Source organism: Micropterus salmoides, unplaced genomic scaffold (genome assembly GCF_014851395.1).
Source record: "Micropterus salmoides isolate LMB-PRFRI ecotype aquatic unplaced genomic scaffold, ASM1485139v1 Ms_hic_scaffold_4, whole genome shotgun sequence".
In the NCBI taxonomy this organism is placed as follows: Eukaryota; Metazoa; Chordata; class Actinopteri; order Centrarchiformes; family Centrarchidae; genus Micropterus; species Micropterus salmoides.
In genome coordinates, this window is record NW_024043372.1 from 38,307,332 (window position 1) to 38,320,137 (window position 12,806).

The 12,806-nt window shown below is 41.2% G+C and overlaps 1 protein-coding gene across 2 annotated transcripts in view; it reads right to left on the minus strand.

The window, feature by feature from the left end:
• The window catches only part of epha8 (eph receptor A8), a 119,240-nt gene that overhangs the window by 29,770 nt on the left and 76,664 nt on the right, over nucleotides 1-12,806 (minus strand). For both annotated transcript variants that reach the window (XM_038697778.1, XM_038697777.1), the window contains exons 7-8: nucleotides 3,229-3,384; nucleotides 2,607-3,032 (exon numbers count right to left, since the gene is read on the minus strand). In XM_038697778.1, the coding sequence (XP_038553706.1) occupies nucleotides 2,607-3,032; nucleotides 3,229-3,384 (582 nt within the window). The remainder of the gene's footprint in view (nucleotides 1-2,606; nucleotides 3,033-3,228; nucleotides 3,385-12,806) is intronic.

Consider the following 12,806-nt stretch of genomic DNA (forward strand, 5'->3'; position numbering starts at 1 on the left):
TCTAGCCTCAATTGGCAGGACAATATCAGTTGTCAGTGCTGTCGGCAGGTATGGTGATCAGTCTCCAGTGTGAGTAGATCCAACAACCCACACTAATACTTTCTGCAGCACTATAACAACGTCACGCTACTTTTGACTTTGCTTTTGAGACACCAACTAACATCATTTTCATGGCCACAAGAGGTCTTTGTCAATAAATGAAATGTTGTTTTAGACATTTAGATGAACAAATGGTCAATACTGTCATTTTTCTCAGGACAGTCTCTTCAGTCCTGTTCCATGCAGACCTTGGTGCACTGTGGAACTCTAGTCTGAATATTAAATAGACTACAGCAATGTGAAAACACCTGAAAATACAGTGAAATCACAAATGAAAAGAGGAATTAATTGGCGAAAAAAGTGTAGCTCAAGCTCAACAAAGTCAGTGCCACAGACTTCTGTGAGATCATGAAAATAAATCTGAAGCAACCTATATGAACGAATCATGGAGCTATGTACAAAATGCTGAGGTCACAGATGGGGCTAATTTAAAGCTGGTACGGTTCACCTGCTGTAGGATGATGACCTCAAAGATCTCTTGTCTGTCCAACATGTTCATTTTTATTCGCTCTTCTCAATGACATCTTTTCTATTCAACTCTAAGGTCTACTGGAAACTCTATATGAGTCAATCACTATGGGTGGTGCTACCCTGATGGCAGGCCACTTTGGGAGTCAACTTTAACACTAAACCCCTGAAGCAACCCAATTGACCCAAATCAATCTATCCCTTTATTTAATGTTTGAGGAACATTATCTACATCAAAGTAAATGAAATACAGATAAAGTTGGCATTATTTGTTGTGTTTCTACAGTCATTATGGGGCACAGAAGTGTCAGAGTTGGACATAAATGTTTGCTGACAGTGGCAGCTACTCCAACTAGTACTTATGGAAACAAAGTGCGTGTGCCACAACCTGCTTTTCATTCTCAGCACAAAATATCGTTGAGACAGCACTTTTCTTTCAAAGATTGTTATTTTGGCACTTTTGCTAAACTTGACAGTAAGAGTAAGACAGCAAGAGGAGAAGAGGAAGATGTGTGATGAAGGGCTAAGGCTGGATTCAAACTCAAAATGATGTGGCTGCAAGTCAGCCATCAACATGCCCAAGGGCAAAGTCTATCTTTTACTGTTTAAAAGATCATTTCTGTGCCATTTCTCTTCTTTTGGATAATTTACAGTGAGTAATTCAAGGTCAGATTTGAACCCAGGACATCACAGTTACGTAGTACGAATAATACGCTATTCCAGATTCCCAGCCGAGTGAACACATCCTCTACTATTCAACCATTTTCCTGTCTAAAGTCTTTAGGCATCTTTTCACTACAGGAACCAACAACTTGGAACCTGGAACTCCATGTTACCTGAACCTTTAAAACCTGCTAGGTAAATGGACTGTACTTATAAAGAGCCTTTACATTCACACACGCGGGATTGAACCACTGACCTTCTGATTAGCAGACAACCACCAGAATATTATAGGAACAAGTCATTGAAAAGTCGACACTCCTTCAGATATACACCACAGCAGGATGTTGTCAGACAGACAAGAATGGAATGGAATTGTCCCTGATAATGACTTTCTTTCATGTTTACAGGTAATGACTTTTGAATGTCAGTATCATCCCTCCTGTCTGATGCACAGCAATCATTTCTGAGGGAAAATTAAATGTAGCAATGTAGCATTTGGTGTGTACAAAATAGCTCACTACTGACAGCATTATATGGGTTTTACAGTAGTTACACAACTTTTTCTCTAAAAACTATAAAGCTAGGTAAAGCCGAAGAATCAGGGGCTAATCCTCTGTAGGTTCATCACTACGAGTGACTCCTTTTACGTCGTCACATGGTTTCACATTGTCATTTGATACATTGTTAAATATTGATAATTGCCGCTTTAAACTAGGAGTGTACTCCATGCAACAAGTTGTCAGCAGGGATGGGAGGATTACTTTAAAAATGTAATCCGGTACTATATACTGTAAAAAAGATATATAAAAGTAAGTAAAGATGTATAAAAGTAATGTAATCTGATTACTTTTAGTTACTTTTGGATTACTTCAATACCAAATAGAGTATCAATAACGCATTGTCTGCTCAGTGTATTTTTAGAGAAACATACAATAATAAAGGGAATGATAAAGGGGAGCATCGCCTGATCGACGCTACTGGCTACTGTAAACACCAATCAAGGTTTGCGACACATCCCTCCCTAGCTTTGTGTTTTTACAGAAACACGTAGATATACCATAGACTGTATATAAAAACAACATCTACAGAGGCAAATAGACCTACGTTTCCTGTTTCATGGAAACTTTCTGCCTAAAGTAATCCCTGTGTGTAATCCCTGATTTTACAGAATGTACCTGTAATCTGATTACGTCTATTTTTTCTGTACTGTAAAGGAACACAGTTACATTTTCTTTGTAACCTGAATACGTAACGCCGTTACATGTAATCCGTTACTCCCCAAGCCTGGTTGTCAGGTTCCATAGTGGAAATGGCCTACAGTATATGCACCAACGCCTTCATATTGAGAAATTGTATGGCAGTGTTCCGAACCCTACCTGCCTGGTTCGTTGTGATGTTGACCAAGGCATAAGGTGATGGCTCATTGCTCATGTGCGTCACTGCATTCATAGCCAGGATGCGGAAGGAGTAGTTGGTGTGAGCCACCAGGTTGAGCACCGTCACCCAGGGCTCCGTCAGCCCGGTCTGTCGAGGAACAAATCGAACTGCTGCAGTGCCTGAACGCTCCACCATCCCTCCTCCTCCTGCCCCGATACTTGCTCCTCCGCCTGCCTTCCCTCCACCGACGCCTCCCGGGTAGGATGCACAGTCCTCACAGGGCCATCCTTCCCCTGAGCATTTCTGACACAACACGCTGTACTGCAGGTCACTGCGACCCCCGGTATCCAGAGGGCGATCCCATTCTAAATTCACAGACGTCCCATTGACCGAGGAGATGACACTTACTGGAGCAGATGGAGGGCCTGCAGAAAAGAAAGACGGAGGTTTGAGTTCATTCAGAGTTTTGATCACGGTCTAAAAAGTAAATTGGATTTTTGAGGTATAGAAGTTTGGCACATCATTCTGTAGTTGCGGGTGTGTGCGATTGTGTGTATATGTCTTGGAGGCGTTCTTTCCTGTGGGATTAGGTGATCTTGTGTACCATGTGTTTGTGCTTACGGGAACATGGAGCTGCTGGTGGGTCATCTGCCGCACGATAGTAGTTGGAGTCGCAGGGGCAGGAGAGGGCAGCTCTGGTCTCTGAGTGGCTGTGTTGAGGACATTTACCACACAGCCCATCGCCCGCCACCGGCTTATAGAAACCCACCTCACAGGCTGCAGAGAGAGAGAGAATAAATAGAGTAAATAGAGAGCTTGCAGGGAAGGGCTGTGCTCTCCCATAATCACTCAGACCATGATAAAATTGAGAGAGTGCAGCCAGAAAGGCATGAATCACACTCCTATAGCAAGCTGTGCATATCAATGCGGCTTCAACTTTTTCAAAACTGTGTCATCTCCTTCAAAGCATTCATTTTGGGACATAACCCACCCCTTGCACCCCTCCTCCAAATCTATGTATAATTACAGGCCTTGTAACCGTAGAGACCGTGGAGCAGGGGAGATGAAAGTCATATTTCTTTCTGCTCAGATTTGGGCTGAAAAGGCTCTGCACTGTTGATACTCCCAGTGAGACCCTCAGAATCCAGACCGTGTTTCAACCTTATTCAGCTCCTCTGATACATATTCACTTTTAACTCTGCACTGATTAATAATGGAGGGGGCCCTGATAAATATATTCTCTTTCCAAGCGGTTAATAGGCTTCTGCTATGGTAAATGGGGCAGGGGTAAACCTCGCATACACTCAGAAAGCAGCAGCAGGCACCAGCATGCTCGCGTTTGCTCTTCCTCGCAGGGTAATTCACGCTTCCCCAGAATGCTGAGTGTTAGTTTACAGACGCAGTGTTTTTCTAACCTTTCCTTGTTAAGTTTATAGAAGACCATTTTAGGTGCTTAGACTTCAAATGTGCTGAAAGAACCATGAAATTGGATAACCAACATGAGTGAAATTTTAACAAAGCGAATAGTTAAAATGCATTCTGGATTACTGGCTGAGACATTTTTAGATGCATTTGGAAAGGAATAAAACCTCTTGCTTTTACCTGAAAAGTACATATGCAAATGTTCACTATGGCTGCACAGAAACACACATCGACACACACAACCTGCATGTACAGTTCAACCATGTGATTGAATTTTATGATAGCCTGCATAATGGTGTTTAATTTGACAGGTTTTAATTTCAGCCAATTGTTCATTGGAACACGCTGTTATTACCCTCTTGAAGCACCTATTTCTTAAAAATAATAATTTAAACCGTAAAGTGTGTGAAGGTTCACATTACCCCTGAAAGATCTAGCTCCACTGAATGGAGAAGTTACTACTCTGGACATGATCTCAAACTGGTTTCCCACCTGAAAACACCACTAGTTGTGTTTATGGGAGTATACCGATTTATGGTTTGACCGACTTATTCAATTGAATTAGAAAGAAAAATGAAAAGCAAGGAAGTTGGCTAGATAAAAACACTACATTCTTTGCCTCGCAAATTAAAATAAATTAAGCAAACATGAATTCAGTAGTAAAAAAAAAGCTTACAAAACACAAAGGTGCTATGACTTTGACAACACTAACACCTTCACTGGTACTACATGGACAGGCTCAACATGGAAAACCTGAACATCTCTGAGCATGAGCCTGAATACCTCTCCTGACTTCCTGCGGCAAAAATCCTTGTCACAGCTTTTCTTTGGAACGTGTCTCACGTAGAACTACCATTTTATCTAACTCAGTTCCTTTCTCTGGATAAGAAAAGAAAGATCTCTGGTAACTCTGAGCTTGAGCATGGTGAGTATAAACAGAGGAGGAGCTGGGAGTAGCTTGCAGAAAATTATTTACCAGCTCAGCTTCTGCACTGTTTACTAAGGAATCCTGTGCTGAGACAAAAATGTCTGTATTTTATTTACAGACATTGAGCTGACATGTCTGCAAACCTAAAGGGACGTGCAATGTTTGCAGAGCACATTTTAGCTAAGACATTTTACATAGAAGTCCATAGGATCTGCCAGAACGGTGAATCTGAATCTGAAGCCTGACTGTGCTATTTATTCTGGGACATCAGCGGCTAGCATAGGTCACTACTGTGCTGTATGTAAATAACCAATGTCTTACAAGAAAGCTTCCTCCATGTAGGGTCTATAAGGTCTTCCACACAAATATTTTAGGTCTGTGGGACGGTTGCACAGTGACCACTACGTCAGGGAAAGTGGTTGAAGGAGGGGTAAGTTGTGCTGCATGTCCCAGTCCGTCACAGAGTAGATGCTCAGATATGCGCACACACACACAGACACACACACACACACAAACTCTACATCACAATGGATCACAACAGACTGTGGGTGATAGTGCTCAACAGACTGTGGGTGATAGTGCTCCTCTTTCACTGTCAGTGCCCTCACAGGAGCCAGAAACTATTTCTATTTTCGATATTTATCCAAGACTGTTTCTCTTCCTCCTTTTCATCCCGTTAATCCCTCCATCCCTTGGTGTTTTTTGTGAAGCCCCTGAGTTGAAAAGCAGGTCACGATAAACATCGGAACAGCTCATTCATCAAGGAGAGAGGCGGCGAGCGCTTTGAAGTCTGTGACAGATTCACCAGTTCTACACACACTCTCGCATATACACACACGGAAAGGTTATGATAATGCAAAACGCACACAAACGTACAGACGGGATGTCTGATGCAGCTACAGTAACCACACGCAACATGAATTTATCAACACACAGGTGAATATGCAAAGGCTGAGAGAAGGCAGTCTGAGTCAAGACCAGCTGTGATAACCTCTAACTTCACTTCTGATGTGCAGCTCATTTGGCGCTCTGCATGGACAAAAATAAAGAGCTGGCTATCATGAAAACAATATCATGATCAGAAAGGTGAGTAAAAAGACCACAGCTGCAAGAAGCACAGTCATCAATTGTTCACTCTCACCTACAACACTGTAACCTTATGTTGCTGCACAAGCAATCGATAGCAACCAATAACTGATCCAAAGTGACTGTGAGTTTAAGTGTGTGATGCAAAAAGTTACTCTGCACATATTTCAGTGACATTTTGCAGGTGGACTTCGCCTTTAAGGGCTGCAGCTTGGGATTGAGACTTCACATTTTTAACAGAAAGTCTGGGAATAAATACAATTTTTGGAAATGTCAGAACTTTAGCTGACACAAAGAAAAGCATTGAAGTACTGGCTGATTTCTTTGGGGCATACAGTGGAGCAGTGGATAGGAGTCCAGCAGCACATTTTTGTGATGTGATTTTTGTGATGATCAAATCATGAACTGAGAAGCATCTAGTCACAGGAATGTGAAAAGAAATTCATGCATGTTAAATTAAACAAAACACGCTCTCTTTGCAGCAGAATTAATGGGACATGTTTACTTTGGGAAACAGTTGGACTAACAGTACACCCAAGTTGAGATAGTGGCCAGTCCTCTCAACTATGGTGTCATTTATTTACAATAATTACACTAATGGGGCATCCTGATGTTAAGATGCATTTGATTCCAGATTATTTGAGAGCTTGCTTGTTTTGCTGTGTCTATATTTTACAGTGTTTTAGTTTATAATAATGTTAATAATGTTAATAATGTTAATAATACTGTTGAGCAGAGAACGTTTTAGACAATTAAAGGATATATGTAAGTGTGACGAAATAGAGGAGATGTGGTGTGAGACACGCACGCTGTTCGGCTGCACACTTTTAGGTAAACTGTCCACAGAATCTGTAAATTGGTAAATGTGTGTGTCTTTGTATGTGTGTGTGTTCATGTGTGGCTGTTTGCGTGCTGCCCGTTTTGTCAGTACCTGTCAATGTAGTGCATTCGCTTTGGGAGAATTTGCATTACAATGAATCTTAATAGCCGTGTGCGGCATTGTGTGCTGACCTTGATTTATTCCCTGTATAAGAGGGTAAATAAATACATTGGAAAAAAGGGGGAGCTGGAGAAAGCACATCATCATCCCACGCGTGAGGAGACTGAGGGAGGAGTGGGGGGGAGCGGGGTCACAAGTGCAACCTGGGATGGCTGGTGAAAGCTCACGTTCAGCATACAGTGCTGGCTCTGAGCCAGTCTGCTTCAAAGATACAGTTGAATAAATCTAGAAATCTACAACAACAATGAAAACATTTTCAATTCATTAACACTAAAAATAAGGACTGAAAAAACAAATCTACTGTGTGACAGTTAAAACGAGTAAAGCAACATTCGGACATTGTGGTTGTTGTTCCCCCCCAAAAATAAGTAAATTGGGAGTCAGAATAGTGGATGAATTAGATGATTAGATGCTTGTCACTCTTGCCAAAAATAAAGACTTACTGGCTGAAAAGCATCAGCATCTTGTGATGGCCGTATGCCCGTCAATTAACTGTACTCTGCTGTTATGACTCGTGACATGTGTTATTGCTTAATGACTGTCTAGTGGAGGCTGTGTTATTTGGTTCTTCTGCTTACCTTGAGGATGGAGGACAAATCAGTCAGTCTCTCTCAGTGCAGTTTTGACATGTTTTGATGCTCCTAAATTGTACACAAAGTGCTAATCAGGAAGTTTTTTGTTGTGTTGAGGTGTTTGGCCATGCTGATCCCGGGAGTCACTTGTCACTAGAGCTTTGGTGAAGACCATTTAAGTCTAGCCAGAGACAAGTCCAAGCAGGTTCAAGTTAAGTTAAGACTGAGTCTAAAATGGGGGCCAAGTGCCGTGTAAAATCAAAAGCCAATGTTGACTTGATTAAAAGTTAAATAACATTACAAAGGTGATGTAGCATTACAAACTTACCATAAAACTTCATTTCAGAGCCTAATCCCAACTAGACACATGTCCCTTTCACTGGCCTGGTGTGGCTCCATGTTTTTGAAGCCTGATCTGATTTTTATAGAAGTTCTCTGCATGTATAAAGCCTTCTGAAGCCTACCCAGTCACCTGATTGAGCTGGTTCTAAGCATCTTAGGTAGCTCATACAAATATAAATGTCTAAACTTTTCAATATCGACATTCTTCACATCATACATCAGTTAGATTCTCCACAATTCAATCGTTCAGTTCATTTTATGGAAACGAAGAGCACCAAAATATAATCCTTTCATAATATCTGGCATGGTATACAAGAGAAACTAAAAAGCAGTTGTGACTCATTACCTTTGAAGCTGTCATAAAGCCTGAAGATGTGTCCATTCCTCAATTATTTATATTCCTTTAGTCTGTAAGGGTCCGCTGAGCAAAAGAATCAAAAGTTGAAATAACTTCGGTAACCTTAGGTTTTCTTCCTTTCTAAGGTAGTCTCTCTCTCTAAGCTAGATGAAATGAATGACTTATAAATGAATTTTTTTTACCACAGCAGCAGCAATTTACCACAACACGACAGCAAATCGTCACAACATGACACAACAGCAGTTTACCACAATAAGACAGTAAATTGCCAAAACAAAACAAAGCATTGGTACCTACCCTTTCCGTTTCAGTCTCACTAACGCTGCTGTGCGATTTGCTGTCATATTGTAGTGAATTGCCGTCCTGTTGTCCAAATTGCTGTCTTGTCTTGCCGTATATTTTATATACAAGAAATATTCATACTGGTTTATATAAACAATTTGATAGTAGCCTATTTCTTGCTGAGTAAGAGTTTTGTGCAAATTAAAGGCCTGTCGCATATAGACTCCTGTCCCACATATAGGCAGGGTGAGCTCAGTCATTTAAGCAAATAACCGGGCTATTTATTAAAGTTTTACAGTATTTCAACACAACCCACGATATTTTCTTAACTTCACAAACTGCGACAGTCAAAACATTAATCTTTTGTTTGTCCTTGTAAGAAATAAATATTTCAGATTGTAGATTTTTAGATTATTTGATAATTTTATTATAATACTCATTGTGTGTAACTCTGCAAAAACAGTAAGTTAAAAGTCATGATCAACGTGTCATCTTTAAAGGGGGCAGTGACGACACCTTTTATTTTAGCACATTAACACGAGTGTGAGCTCAGGATGTGTTCAGGACTGTATATTCAAATGCCAGACAGAAACACACCTTTTAGTATTAACATGACCTGTGACCTCAGGACTTGTCTAGGACTATATGCTAACTGCCAGAATTTAATCAATATTTGCATGGGGTGGCGATAGATACCTATGCTTTCTGTGCCATATGTCAAATAAAAAGGTCTGCTCAAAACTAATCGTTTGATGCCTCATGCATCACTGTGATGTTCTGTTCTCAAGTTATCGGCCTGTAAAGCAGACAGTAGTATTTTAGTTTAAAAAAACAACAATTTTACAGATAGATTTGTATTCCAGGTATAGTAAAAGATAATGGTGATCTTGCCTTTGAAATATAGATTTTATAGCAGGCATCTCCATTTAGTCTGTAATGGCAAAATAAATAGGCTCATTTACAGTAGATTCAAATTCCTGAGCTTGTGACCTAACCAAGTAGACCAGATTATGCATCTAGGCCTAATGGTTGAGGAGGTAGTCCTGATTAATATTGGGTATGTTATTTAAAGCGATTTTCCTGGAAATAGGTGTCTGTTTCCAAGAGGGTAAAGACAATAATAATTGTCATTTTAACATTTTTTTCATTTAATTATGACACAGTCAGTGGATACATTAAGCGGAAATACATATAAAAATTTTCACTTTCTTTTTTTTGTTTGATTAGTTTAGAAATGGGTAGCGCAGTGCTACAGTGGTTAACGCTGTCGCCTCACAGCAAGAAGGTCGTGGGTTTGAACCCCGGTTGCCCCGGCCTTTCTGTGTGGAGTTTGCATATTCTCCCCGTGTCCGCGTGGGTTCTCCAGCTTCCTCCCACCGTCCAAAGACATGCAGGCTTAATTGGTGTCTCCAAAATTGTCCTTAGGTGTGAGTGGTTGTTTGTCTATGTGTGGCCCTGTGATGGACTGGTGACCTGTCCAGGGTGTACCCCGCCTTTCGCCTGATGTCAGCTGGGATTGGCTCCAGCCCCCTGCGACCCTGTACGCAGGATAAGCGGTTGGCGATATGAGATAGGTAGTTTAGACATTTTAAATCTTCCAGACAAAACACTTGGTAAGGGTTGGGGAAAAGACTGGTTACAGGGTCAATTAAACAGCATACATTGATTGCAGGCTGGCTACTGCAGCATATGCCATTTAACAAGTTCACTTCCTGTGTCCTGCATTTTTTCATAACAGAAAATAAATAGAATGTAAAAGTTCTGCATTAGCTTCAAGAACATATCCACTCCTCATGTCCTAGACCTTGTGCAGCATTGACCTTGTAAGGAAGTAAGTGCACTCCAAAATCCAGTGACAAATTTAGCAAAATGCTCCTTGGCTGGTTCTCCAGGGAGCACATGAAGACACTAACGAGCCGCTGAAGCTGTCTGAGTGATGGATGAACGTGTCGCTGAGATCAGCTGTGGAAATGGGACACTCACTATCCACATTGTACCTCCTCTTACATCGTTAGTCCAGCTACTAACAGCTGGATTGTCGTTCCGCCTCAACCCAGAGTACACTTTAAACGAAAGGTGTGCCCTTCCATTTTGAAGTAATCCTGAGTTACTCAGCGTCAGGGGCATGGAGATAAATTACCTTGTCGATAGAATGAATGGGGCTGGTTAAGGATCCTTTCAGGAGGGGAGATAGATGGCTTCAGCTTGCTTGTGTTGGGGTCAGAGGACAACACAGATAGTCAATACAGTCATTCTTAGGTAAAAATCATTGCTCAATCAGTGCTCTTAAAAAAATAAATAAATAAAGGTTTTTGTGTAGGGAGCAAATGGTTACCGGTTTGATGATAAACCACAGTAAAATTGCAGATGGTTGGTATTTAATGAGTTAGGTTAGTAACAGCTTCAAAATGTTATTATCATTAAAACCGCATTTAATTATTGTACTTTGAAAACTTCAAGGTAAATACTGTCCAGCGTCTCCCAAAATTAATACTGTAACAGTCAGCCAGACGCAGGCGCAGCGTGGGTTTGTTTTGGGTCATTGAAAATATGGCATAAGGCATCAACAGCCTAATCCTCAGAGGACTAAGGCTATAGTCACACTACTATGTTTTTTTAAAAACGGAGTTTCAGCTGTGTATCAGAATTGATCTCTGTCTAAATTAATATGACTGAAAACACACATCAAGTGACCATTCACGTACACTGGGCATACGCGTGCCGGTGTAAACAGGAAGCAGAAAGTACTACTAAAGACAAATGAAGAATAGCAATGGTGAAGAACCACAGCAGAGATTTCTTTGCATGGACCGACGACAAGGTGGAACTGTTACTGAAAGTAACACGGGAGTACAAAGTGACTGTGGTGGCGGAAAACAGACTGGGAGTCATCTCAAAGCAAATATGGTGACATGCACAGTACACTTGTATGTGTGATTTACACAGTACAAAATATTTTAATAAATACCACAACAAAAACACTGTCAGTAGCCTCATGTTTTTGCTTTACATGAATGATAAGACCCAATCAGGAAGCCAACGTGAGCGTCTGTGTCATGGTTTTCGCCTGTCTGCACTAATATGCTACCCCAGAGTTTTAAAACAAAAACGGGGTCAGCAACGTTTTCAAACTTCTCTGTTTTAGGTCTTTGGATTTGCTGTTTTAGTTTTTTAGCAAAAGTGTTCTGTTTAAAAATAAAAAACGAATAATCCATCCATCCATCCATCGTCAACCACTTATCCTGTGTACAGGGTCGCGGGGGGCTGGAGCCAATCCCAGCTTACATCGTGCGAAAGGCGGGGTACACCCTGGACCATCACAGGGCCACACATAGACAAACAACCACTCACATTCACACCTAAGGACAATTTTTAGAGACACCAATTAACCTAGCCTGCATGTTTTTGGATGGTGGGAGGAAGCCGGAGCACCCGGAGAGAACCCACGCGGACACGGGGAGAACATGCAAACTCCACACAGAATAATGATTGTACTTATTCTCCCACCAATAAACTAGCACATTTCCGTTACAGGCAATATAGGTTATACAAAATTGTCTTCACTCCTCCACCTCTACCCCGTCAAATATAATGAAACCACTAAACACAGGTAACATGTATATTGGCATTCAGCAAAGCACATAGATGTTGTTTCTTTTTTTTTTTTTTTAACCTTTGGGTATTTTGTGTTTTTAAGTGTTTTTTTTTTAAACCACTGTCCTTAGTTAACAAACAACAAATACAGGGTCAGTGTCCCAATAAATGTCCATTAACAACCCATGTCAGTCAACTGAGTGGGAGGGGGTCGCTCACAGCATCAGCCGCTGTGGTCTCCGAATAACCCGACCTGAACGAGTAGTAAGTGAGTCACCAGAACTAGGCACTGCAGGAGCAGTGGCAGTCTTTTCATTCTGTTGTGGCTGGACTTGTGAGACCCGTCCTGAAGGTCTCCTTAGCAGGGGAACAGAGGGGCAGGCAGGCACAGAAGCTCAAGTCCAAAAGTTTGTATGTGAGTCCATTGTTATCTGCTGAGATAACCTTGTAAGGTCCAGTACAGTTTGGGTCCAGTTTCTTTCACAGTGTAGTGGGATCATCCATCGATACTAGATCGCCACACTGATAAGGTTTGAACTTAACATGTTGAAGTAGTAATCACGCTGAAGTCTCTGCTCCTCACGATGATAACGAACAGCCTGAAAAACTGTGTCA